The sequence below is a fragment of the Bos grunniens genome, chromosome 2, assembly GCF_055505025.1.
Source record: "Bos grunniens cultivar Pamir isolate PY7600 chromosome 2, Bosgru_T2T1.0, whole genome shotgun sequence".
NCBI classification, from domain to species: Eukaryota; Metazoa; Chordata; class Mammalia; order Artiodactyla; family Bovidae; genus Bos; species Bos grunniens.
Genome location: NC_141166.1, coordinates 102,285,549 through 102,298,324, shown reverse-complemented (window position 1 = coordinate 102,298,324; position 12,776 = coordinate 102,285,549). Strand labels below are relative to the sequence as shown.

The 12,776-nt window shown below is 37.3% G+C and overlaps 1 protein-coding gene across 4 annotated transcripts in view; it reads right to left on the bottom strand.

Annotated features, from left to right (window-relative positions):
• The window catches only part of SLC4A10 (solute carrier family 4 member 10), a 343,004-nt gene that overhangs the window by 105,873 nt on the left and 224,355 nt on the right, over positions 1 to 12,776 (bottom strand). For all 4 annotated transcript variants that reach the window (XM_086369819.1, XM_086369812.1, XM_086369792.1 and 1 more), the window contains 3 exons: positions 12,399 to 12,556; positions 7,992 to 8,079; positions 4,463 to 4,609 (listed from right to left, as the gene is read on the bottom strand). In XM_086369819.1, the coding sequence (XP_086225945.1) occupies positions 4,463 to 4,609; positions 7,992 to 8,079; positions 12,399 to 12,556 (393 nt within the window). The remainder of the gene's footprint in view (positions 1 to 4,462; positions 4,610 to 7,991; positions 8,080 to 12,398; positions 12,557 to 12,776) is intronic.

The following is a 12,776-nucleotide window of genomic DNA, read 5'->3' as shown; positions in this document are numbered from 1 at the left end:
AGGAGAGGAGTGAGCAAGAAAGAAAGGCATGGGAGATGACTTAGAGGCGAAAGGAAGCCAGACTGTGGGGGGTTAGTAGATCATTTTAAATATTTGGCTTTTATTCTCAGAGAAATGAGGAGCTTTTGCAGGATTTTAAGGCAAAGAGAGCATGATCTAACACTCTGGCTGCTGTGTCAAAATCAGATTCCAGGAAATGAGAGTAGAAGCAAGGAGACTGGTTAGGGGGCTATTTCAGTAATCCAGGAGAAAAATGATGGTAGCTTGGAGCAAAAGAACTGCCGACATAGGGGATAAACAGGGAATTGGGAATTGGTGGGGTAATCTCTTTGAGTAGGTATAAAGAGATGGGATCTACTGCACAGGTAGAAAACTGACTTTGGATAATTCATCAATAGTAATATAGGAACAGGCAGAGAAGGCAGGTGCAGATGCTGGCAGGTACATACACATGGTTTGGGGAATCTAAGCAGGTAAGTGGCATGAGAGAAAAGCAAGGAAGTTGAGGGTATACCTAGGGGAGTGATTATAATGACTGACATAAAGTTCTAATGAGTATTTTCAGGGGTATCCCTTGAGGTGCTGGTTATTATTCTCTTAACTGAAAGTAAATATTTTTTAAAAAATACTGTGATTTACACACTTCTGGAAGAATAAAAACCATGGAGATTATCCCAGAGAGGAAAATATTTGAATGAATATGAATTCAGTACTTAATTTATTTTGATTCATTTTGCTCCACTTCATAAAAGAAAACATACTTTCATAGTATCTATTATTCAATTCCAACATACATTTTAAAAATACTAATGTTGTAAAGAAACACAGAACATATCTAATTCAAACTCATTATATAAAATTATGTTGTCTAACATGATAGCCACTAACTACAGTTGGCTATTTACATTTAAATTAATTAAAATTAAAAAATCAGTTCCTCACTTGCATAAGCACATTTCTAGTGCTCAATAGTGGCTTGACTTAATAGATAGCATAGATATAGAACATTTCTATCATTGCAGAAAGTTCTATTGGACACACTGATATATAACATCAATACAGAGAGGTTACAGCATCTGTTTAAGGTAATAAAAAGAGATAATATCAGAACCCAGGTGCCTTGATTCTTAGTTCAGTGTTCTTTCTACTGTTGTCACTGTTTAGTCTCTAAGTCATGTCTGACTCTTTTGCAATCCCATGGACTGTAGCACACCAGGTTCCTCTGTCCATGAGATTTCCTAGACAAAAATACTAGAGTAAGTTACCATTTCTTTCTCCAGGAAACCTTCCTGACCCCAGGGATTGAACACAAGTCTCTTGTACTGAGAGCTTCCCTCATAGCTCAGTTGGTAGAGAATCTGCCTGCAATGCAGGAGACCTGGGATTGATCCCTGTGTTGGGAAGATTCCCTGGAGAAAGGAAAGGCTACCCACTCCAGTATTCTGTCCTGGAGAATTCCATGGACTATGCAGTCCATGGGGTCGCAAAGAGTCGGACATGACTGAGAGACTTTCACTTCACTTCACTTCACTCTTGCATTGGCATACTGAGCCCACTGCTTCTCAATACCCAGACTCCAACATCCAATAATTAATCCTGGTCTTAAAGTCTCATAAAATTAATTTTAGCTCCCATGTCTCCACTTGTCTCAGAAACATCATTTCTCAAAGGCAAGGTATTTCCAAAAATGCTTGACTTTAGTTTTAATGTTTGAAAAACAAATTGGTATTAACAAGTGTCTTTCAAACTCTCACATTCAGCATATTAATATTTTTACTGAATTTTCCAAATAATATCAATTAAAGAGATTCTTTCTTACTACTTTAAGAAGCATTATAGTGTCTTTATTAATACTGTTAGTGTGAGGATGTATACAAGTACAAAGTAAGATAATCTAAACCCTTAAAATTACTCTTTAAGCAATTTACTAATTTTAGTAGGACATCAAATGAAATTATGTGATTGTGATTATAGAATCCCAGACTATAGAATCTCCTCTGAGAAAAGGAGAGCAAATAACCTTCAATAATTATGAAATAACTTCAGGATAGAAATGTAGAAATGAGCCATCAGTATAGTTTCCTTCAATTAATAGTGGGTTTGAGATGACTTTTTAAAAGACTCATGGTTAAGTCTTTTACTCAGTCATTTACCCATCTCTGGCTAACCAGGAAAACATCTATGCTTACAGCTGGGTCAATTAGGCCATCTGTTACTTCAACTAAGGCAGCAGAGTCAACTACAAACGTAGCTGGACTCCACAGGAACCAGAGCCAAAGGCAAGAATGAGTAGATGACAACAGGGAGAGCTGTAGGAGGCAGATGCACTAGGAATAGAGATGGCAATACCAGTGGGCTTAAAAAACATTTGGCCACCACCCTCAACAAAGTCGTGCCTGCATAAGAAAATTACCTCAAACAGTATCAATAGTCTTTATTTCTATCTGCATTGTATGCAAGTAAAATACACATCAGATTTTTATATGGAGGATTTTTACAATTTTCATACCACATGCCCACACAAAGGTAATAACAAACATAAGAATTATGAAGAAAATTCTTGAAATCATAAATGTGGTTAACAACAGTAATAGGGAGTTTTCCATACAAAATGACAACCATGCTTTTGAATTTTCCTAACACCAACTTCAAAGCTATGTATCTGAGTATGGCTGGTCCGTAATGGGCTTTTCTTAAGCATATTTTTCATCCTCATTAAAATTTAAATTTTCCTCCAGTATAGTATGCTTTACTGCTAAGTCACATCAGTCGTGTCCGACTCTGTGTGACTCCATAGATGGCAGCCCACCAGGCTCCCCCGTCCCTGGGATTCTCCAGGCAAGAACACTGGAGTGGGTTGCCATTTCCTTCTCCAGTGCATGAAAGTGAAAAGTGAAAGAGAAGTCGCTCAGTCGTGTCTGACTCTTCGTGACCCCCTGGACTGTAGCCTACCAGGCTCCACTGTCCATGGGATTCTCCAGGCAAGAGTACTGGAGTGGGGTGCCATTGCCTTCTCCAATAGTATGCTTTAAGGTGGGTCTAAAATCTTTTCAGGCATGTGGTACTGTTGTTTAGTAGAGTATCATTGATAGACCAAATTTGTGTTGAATACAAAGAAGGAAGATTTTGTGTCAGGGAATTTCACGTCCCTGCCTTCTTAGAGGTTAAGTAGGTTCTGGTACCCTGGTTGCTCAGACAGTAAAGAATCTGCAAGCAATGCAGGAGACTTAGGTTCAATCCTTGGGTCCGGAAGATCCCCTGGAAAAGGAAATGGCAACCGGCTCTAGTATTCTTGTCTGGGAAATCCCATGGACAGAGGAGCCCGTGAGCTACAGTGCATGGGGTTGCAAAGAGTTGGACACAACTGAGTGACTAACATACACCAAATCAAATGTGGTGGGAAATTTAACTCAATTCTGACACCATCTACCTGGAAGTAGCATCAGATTCCATAGGTCGAGAGTTCAGCCTTGGAAGACTACCCACCCCTCACATCCCATTTCAGATGCCCGTCACAAGCTCAGATTATTGCTGGTGCTCCAGACCCACTGGGGATATATCTGAAGCTCCTGTGAACCCCTTCTCAGGTTGGACTAATTTGCTAGAATGGCTCATAGTGAAGTGAAGTCGCTCAGTCGTGTCCGACTCTTTGCGACCCCATGGACTGTAGCCTACTATGCTCCTCCATCCATGGTATTTTCCAGGCAAGAGTATGGGAGTGGCTTGCCATTTCCTTCTCCAGAGGATCTTCCTGACCCAGGGATCGAACCCAGGTCTCCCGCACTGTAGGCAGACACTTTACCATCTGAGCCACCAGGGAAATCCCTAGAGAAACATTTTACTTACTTGATCACCAGTTTTATTACTAAAGGATATACTCAGGAATAGGAAAGGATTACTCAGGAACAGCCAGATTGAAGAGATGCATAGGAAAAGGCATGGAGAAAGGGAGAGAAAATTCCATGCCCTCTCTAGGCACACCACTCTTTCCAATCTCCACGTGTTCACCAACTCTGAACCCAGCCCCTTTGGGGGTTTATGGAGGCTTCATTACATGGGCATGATTGATTAAAGCACTGGCCATTGGTGACTGAACTCGAACTCCTGCCCCTCTCCCCTCTCCCCTCCCTGGAGGCAGGAGGGTGGAACTGAAAGTTCCAAACTCTAATCTCTTGGTCAGGCTCCACCTGGCAATTAGCCCCCATTCTTAAGAGAGTTTCTAAAGTAACCTCATTAACATAACAAAGACATCTTTGTTGCTTTCCTCACTTAGAAAATTCCAAGCATTTTAAGAGCTCTGTGCCAGAAATAGAGACAGAGACCAGATAAATATTTCTTATTATAATCACATCACAGAAGTTACAATTTAAATCATTTGAATCTTCAGCTATACTATCTTAGAACATATATTTAAAAGGCAAAAAATGATGGTAGTCCTAAGAGTATTTGTATATATACATACCTGGGAAGGAACATTTTTGGGAGGCTCTATTCGAATGCTTGGGTCCCACTCTCCGGGAGGAAGGACAGTCACCTGATCCAGAAATTCGTCAATTCCTGACACCAAGTCATTACGATCTTTTGCTTTGTAAGCAACATCATGAAACACCTATAGAGAGAAAATAACCATTCATAGATTTAAAAAATGCGTCTAAAATCTTAATGTATTTTGTGTTTTCATTTCCCAGTTAGCATACATGTGATTATAATGATTTGAATACTAAGTTCTTAACTAAAGAAGTTTTAGTGTAAAATATTATAGCCTCTTTTATTCTATGATTGCACAGATGTTTATCTTTTCTTAGAATGCTAGATGAATGTTGAAATTTCTGGTGGAAAGAGAAAAAGAAGGAAAAGGAGAATAGAAGGAAGCTCATTAAACTAGAATTAATGATTCAGGTTTGACAAACATTGTTTATATATATGTAAATCAAACTTTCTGAGAGAAGCCCCTCCCTGCTTTAAAATTAGAGATAAAAGTTTATAACAATATTTATACCATGGCATAAAACAATGCTTGAATAAATGATGGACTAATCAATAAACAGTACTAAGCCAAGTTATTACCTATATAAAAGTAAAACAGGATCTTTATCCATATCCCACTTAAAAAGCAATTCTAGGTATTAAAAACTTAAATATGAGTGTTAAACTATTAAATTAATTGGACATAATGTAGAAGGATATATTTATGACCTCAGAGTAAACAGTAATGCAAATCTCCAAGATTTAGTGTAGTGTCAAAACAAGCACATAACTAATTTCTGCTGTTCTTCAAGGGGAAAAAAACTACATGTTCAGTAATGTCAAATGCCAATAAGAGATTAAGTGACGTGAATACTGAACATAAGATAGTATATTTTGTAAATGATGACCTTACAGAAAGCAATTTCAGTAGAGTGGTAGTGACAAAAATTACACTGTAATACATTGAGATAAATGAAATTATTATGTTCAGGACCAAGTAGAGATTACTCTTTCAAAACTCTTAAGATTCAGGTTCAACCAACACTTCAGTGGGACATGCTATGTTAAGGAGTAAGAAATTTTAAGGATGGGAAAATCCTGGCCTTTTATTTCATATGTATTTTCTAAGTAGCTACTATATGTTAGGCCTGTTTGCTAAATGAACCAAAGGAGTCAGTGTTGAGTTAGCTAAGTGACAGAGAGAGAAAACTGTTGACACAAAAGTCCAGAACAAGAAGAAGAAAAGTTTCTCTTTTTTTGCTTTTGTTCTTATAAAACTATGATATTGATGTTAATATACAATTACTTTATTATTATTTTAAAATAAATTCACAAATATAGTTTTAAAAATTCTCATTTTTAAGTTCTCTTATAAATATCAGCATACTATCAATATAAACAAAAGCTCTTTGGAGTGCTTAATAATTTTCAAGACTATGAAGGGATTAAAAAATTGGTAATAGTGCCAATAAACAAAATCATATGATTTATCTCCAGTCATGCTCAACAGGAAGGGAGAAAAGAGGCTAGCTTAATTCAAGATAAGGTGTTGCTAGGATGACTAGAACATTCAGTCATTAATTCATATTAAAAAAATGTATTGAACCCTGACTGAAGGTCAGACACCATGCTAAATATGAAGATACAAAAGGAAAAGACAGTCTACCTACAAGAAGTCCCCAGTACAGAGAGGAAAAGAACAGCTTAGTCAACAAATAATTATTTGAGCACCTGACAAAATCAAAGAACAAAAATGAATATTAATGGTAATTGCTCACATGGAATTTAGAGATTAATAATGAAATTCACTTCATCATTTTCTTAAATTGTATGAATCAACATTGAATTTTATTCTTGAATATAATTGTTCAATGTATTTCAAAGCAGTTAGATGGCAGAACAATTTCTCCCCCTGAGCTTTGAACAATAAAAACCTTTCATTCTCTTTTAAAAGTATTTAGATTTTCTTTTAATATTCAATGAATGTACTTCATAATTAACATATCCTATTATAATTAACAGCTCTCATCTTTTGCAATAACTTTCTGGTTGAGCTTCCTCTTCTCTATTTCGCTCCTCATAGAGTTGGAAATTGCTCCAAGCTAACTTTCAAGTCTAAAGGATTCATGTTTGAGCCTTCATTCAAGGGCTCATTTGTTGTTGTTTAGTTGTTAAGTCGTGTCCTATACGTGTATATATAGGAAACTAATACACGACTGAAGTGACTTAGCATGCATGCATGCGTTGGAGAAGGAAATGGCAACCCACTCCCGTATTCTTGCCTGGAGAATCCCAGGGATGGAGGTACCTGGTGGGCTGCCGTCTATGGGGTCGCACAGAGTCAGACACGACTGAAGCGACTTAGCAGCAGCAGCAGTTGTTAAGTCGTGTCCTATACATGTATATATAGGAAACTAATACTCTCTTTAAGTTGGTTCTTTCTAAAACAGATGAAAAAATTGGTTTTGTTCTAACTTTTGGTTTCCTATGTGTAAACATCAATAACTAACTCATATAAAATCAATAAACATAATTTGAACAGATAGAATTTATATTGAACTCCAAACATAAGTTCGAATTTTCAGATTTCATAAACCTAGGAAAAGTTATATACAATACTAATTCATAGATATTTGAAATATTTCAATAAATTATTAAATACTAATTAAAAGTTATATACAATACTAATTCATAGATATTTGAAATATTTCAATAAATTATTATTTAGATGAGATTTCAGAAATGTATAATCTCATTTGGTATTTACTACTGAATTTTGAATTTATGTCACTTCTGTGATTTTTGCATCTGCTCTTCTTTTACAATAAAAATAGATTTTTGCAAGGCATAGTAGAATTCAAGAAACCAGTTATATGATATGATATTTTATGTTTATTTTTATGATCTTACATTTTTTAGACATAGTTCTTTGAGAAGCTGATGAAAGTTTTTTCCAGTTCAAAAACCTACATACAGTGTTTGTACACAGAAAAAATTGTGTGTTGAGTCAGAGATCACAGGCCTCCTTGAAATCTATCTTCAGCTATTCTAATGGTTAAAAGGCTCCAAGGTTAAAAACATCTCCATTTAGGCAATTACAAAGAGAGTTGATAGATGTCTTACAGCTTTTGGTGTCATGTATACTATCCAGATAAACTGCCTCTTTTATTTTTTGAGAGCTTAAAACTATTTTGCCCCAAACAAGACCCTCAATGATATTAACAATGGTGCTTACTTTGGCAACACAAATGCTACTCAGTTCACTTAAGGGAATATTAATAAATACACTCTAAATTCACTAAACAACAGATTTTCTTTAAAGTATAGGGTTTTAAAATGTTCATGTGTGTGAATTTATTACCCTTTTTGAACAAATTTTTCCAAGGGAAATTTTATAATAGAAGCATTTAAAGGGGATTCAATACCGAGAAATCTGATTCACAGTAAACTGTCATGAATACAGAACTCCAAAAGTTAGGTGTACCTAGTAGGGGGAAATGTTCCCAATGAACTTGAATAAATACCTCATCTGTCATTAGGGTTGCAATTGATCTGCCAATCTCATGGTACTGTTGACCCTTTCCCAGGGGTCCCAGAAGAATGAACAAAAATCTGTAATGAAGAAGAAAAAAACATGTTTCAAGGTAGAAATAAAAAATAATTTTAGTAGTACAGCATCACTCATCTCAAAGGAATTACTGAAGATAGGATTTCAATGTAAATATAGGATTTCCATATTTTTCCAGGTTATTATTACATATTTTGAAATATTTTATGTTTCAAAATGACTCATGCTTAAGATCCTTGAGCAATTGGAATCTGGGGTATTTTGCTGTTTCTTTCATTTAGTGACCTATAATGCTTAAGCAGTTAGTATGAATTTTAAGGATTCTATAATTCTTATAGGATAAAGTTAAGAAAAATAGAATCTGATTAAATCTTTTTGAATTGTAAGATAGATAACTCACTATCATATATGTAAACTGTAGAATTAGGTAGAAGAGGGGAATGGTAATACAGTAGCATAAGCAAAGAAAGAATATATGATAAAAAAAAAAGTGGGTGTGTGCAAAATTTACATTAAATAGAAAAAATGATTGCCAGGAATCAAAAATTAGAATTAAAAAAATCCATTAATTCCAATGCTGGAGGAATAATAATAGCAGCTGCACTGTGATATTCCATCTATTTAAGGTTGAAAGTCTAGCAAATTCATCATCACAACTGGAAATTTTGAAGAAATCAACATGTGTTTTAACTTTGGAGGACCAATTACTGTCCTGTCTCTGAAAAGGTCAATTCTACAAGGAAATGATGAGAATGTTAAGATGCCCTGTATTTCATAATATAACTACAGCATTCACTTGTTAAATGGTTTCTGCTTTTAAGTATGAAGACTAATGACTTTATAAGGTATACTGAAATAGATATCACAATTTTACCTTTCATTCAGTTATAAACTTCAGAGATTGTACATGTTTTTACATGATGCATATATTACAGTCTTAGAGGATCTGACAATTTTTTGTGTCAGTTGTAACTGAATCCAATTCTACTATACATAAATGTCCACTATACACTTAAAACAGGAATAATTTAGTGTGGTGGCAGATGCTTTACTAATTCTAGTCCTTTTAAGAAATTTCCTAACCTGTGTACATCTTACTATTTTCACATTTCTATTCCAAGGACTATTTATAAACCCTAAAATTATTTTCTGGTCTTTTTTACTATGCGTTACTGTTATACACACAGTGTGCCCTTTTGTCCTCCTAAGAAAGGATAATTAGGAACCTTGAATGGCTTTCTTTATTCTATTTGTCTAACTAATCTTCTTCCATTTTTCACCTTTCCTAACTAAACAGTCCAGTCTTTAAAACCTCTCCTTACACAGTGCCTCCATCGTGCCCCTAATTTCTCCTCCGCTGTTCTCTAGACACACTTTGCTATGTCAGTATGAAATGAGGTCACTTAAACCTTGACAGTTTTCAAAGTGAGGGTATATAACCCCATTATGGCTTTTCTCTACTCCTGGGAGTTGTTTTTTTTCTTTCCTTTGAAATACAAGAGCTATCATTGTCATAAATAACCATCATTTACTCAGAGTTCATCGGACACCTTCTTAGCTGATGGAACGAGAATGCACTGCTTGGAAGACACAGAGGAATTTTAATCTACTAAAATAATACCACTATGGTTAGTAAATTTCACATGTTAAATCTGAATCCCCAATTCCCAGAAACTGAATAGATTACATGGTGTATATGGAAAAATGTAGCCTTAATCATACGTCAGACACCACCTTAATGTGTTCAGTTCATCCTTCTCCTTTTTAATAAAACTTGGTATGCATCAGAAGTCTTGGTAGCCCTCCAGATGAACAGACACACTTCTCTCTATAACTTGAATTGGTAGCCAGTTTCCTGCCTCAGATCTGTTCATACACAGGTTCAGGCAGAGGTTCTTAAACACTGAATTCCTTTCCAGTCAGCTGAGCTCTAATGAAATGAGGCCTCTTCTGACTAAACTATTCTATATTTTTGGAATATCATATCCACAATCAAACCACAGAGTGATATAATTGGCTATGTTTTGAGTTAAGGCTGAAAGGTTCATAGAAGAAACATTCTACCAACTGAGTTATCATAGCACCTGAAGTTATCATCAGTTTAACTTGACTAAGACCTTCAATGTTTGGAAGAGGAGACAATTAACAGCATCTGAGACAATTATATGCTGTGTTGTGCTTTGTTGCTCTGTCATGTCTGACTCCTTGTGACCCCATGGACTGCAGCCCACCAGGCCCCTCTGTCCTTGGGGATTCTCCAGGCAAGAATACTGGGGTGAATTGCCATGCCGTCCTCCAGGGGATCTTCCCAACCCAGGGATCGAATCCAGGTCTCCTGCATTGCAGGTGGATTCTATATTGACTGAGCCACCAGGAAAGCCCAAGAGACAATTATGGCATCATACAAAGGGCACCAGTCATGACGGAAACAGGGCCATACATAGATAAGTTTTGCTGTGGGAACAGGATCAGAGTAAGAGCCTATCTGCACACAGGAATCACATTTGATGGAGGGAGAAGGGAGGAAAACAAGGTGCCCTAGAAGAATTGCTAGGAATGTAAATGTGTTGTGGCCAATATTCATTTTTCTTCACGAATTTGCCCATGGACAGTCTTATCTCTATAACATGAGATAAATAATAAATAACAAAATTCAGTTTATATTATGGCAAAGTTGTTAGTTTTTATGTGCACCTAAATGAAAAACACGTTCAGGTAATCAAGTTAAATTTGTCCTTTTGATTCAGATTCAACCACGGTAACTACCAACGATTCTTAAGACTCTATGTATGGGAACTATACTAAGATTGAAACATATAGTATGTAAGACACAGCAGGTAGTATCCTAATGATGGCACTTAAGCATAAACCGAGCCTTGAAAACTTTGATCTTTTCAAGTATGATCACACTCATATACTAGATCCTCTTTAGCCCATGCATGCATGCCTGCTAAGTTCCTTCAGTCATGTTCAACTCTTTACCACCCTACGGACTGTAGCCTGCCAGGCTCCTCTGTCTATGGGATTCTCTGGGCAAGAATACTGGAGTGGGTAGTCATTCCCTTCTCTAGAGAATCTTCCTGATTCAGGGATGGAACCCGCCTCTCTTTGTCTCCTGCATTGGCAGGCAGGTTCTTTACCACTGGCTCAGACCGGAAAGAATGCCTGCAATGCAAGAGACCCAGGTTCCATCCCTGGGTGGAGAAGATCCCTTGGAGAAGGGAATGGCTACCCACTCCAGTATTCTTGCCTGGAGAATTCCATGGACAGAGGAGCCTAGGGGGCTCCAGTCCATGGGGTCACAAAGAATTCCACAGGACAGAGCGACAAACACTTTCACTGTCTTTACCACTAGCGCCACCTGGGGGCCCTGTTTAGCTCATGCTGCTGCTACTACTGCTAAGTCGCTTCAGTCGTGTCCGACTCTGTACGACCCTATAGACGGCAGCCCACCAGGCTCCCCCGTCCCTGGGATTCCCCAGGCAAGAACACTGGAGTGGGTTGCCATTTCCTTCTCCAATGCATGAAAGTGAAAAGTGAAAGTGAAGTCGCTCAGTCAGGTCCGAGCCTTAGGGACCTCATGGACTGCAGCCTACCAGGCTCCTCCATCCATGGGATTTTCCAGGCAAGAGTACTGGAGTGGGGTGCCATTGCCTTCTCCGGTTTAGCCCATAGTCTAATGCAGTCTTTGAGAAAAGCCTAATACTTTATCACTTTTCACCGAAAGTCTAAAAAAGGAGTTCCAGTATTCTGGCCTAGAGAATGATGATACACCTTTTGAGGGATTCCCTGATAGCTCAGTTGATAAAAAGAATCCTCCTGCAATGCAGGAAACACCAGTTCAATTCCTGGGTAGGGAAGATCCCCTGGAGAAGGGATAGGCTACCCACTCCTGTATTCTTGGGCTTCCCTTGTGGCTCAGCTGGTAAAGAATCTGCCTGCAATGCAGGAAACCTGGGTTCGATCTATCCCTGTGTTGTGAGGCTCCCCTGGAGAAGGGAAAGGCTACCCACTCCAGTATTCTGGCCTGGAGAATTCCATGGACGGTACAGTCCATGGGGTCACAAAGAGTTGCACATGAGTGAGAGACTTTCACTTCACTTCAGGATGATGTAGACCAGGGTATTCAGAGATAAGGAGTGTGCCTAAAAGAAAACATAGAAATTTGAGAAGAAGGAAGAAAGAACAATTTTTAAAGCACTTTTGGCATTCCTCCACAAAGAAGAAACAACAGTTTTGTGGATTATACTTTAGTTTCAAGAAAAAAAAACTCTCAGAGGAAATTATATTTATACCTTTTTTTTCCTCCCCACAAAAAAAAAAATGGCTTAAGAAAGTGCAAAAGATGCTCTTATACTTTTACCTGGTTGGGATTGGGACCTCAGCTAATCCTTGTAGCAGTACAGCTGGGGACAGCCTGACAAATGCAACTACAGTTCGATCCAAAAACTCTAATTCCCCAACTAAGATGTTGGAGGCTTCAGCACCTGGAGGAATCTTCTTCATAAAATGCAGATCGACCTGAGAGCATCACAAAGTAAAATACATCAAAATTGGACAAACTTGTTAAATCATTCCTAGCAGAGTACTTCACACATGGTAACCCATCATTAAATACAGTTTAAATAAATATAGCTTATATAAGTATTATTTAAATCAAATTTAAAATAGTTAAACATCTTTCTTGCCCTTTAAAAATACTTTTTTCTTTTACTTCTGTATTTTTGGAATTTGTTAACAA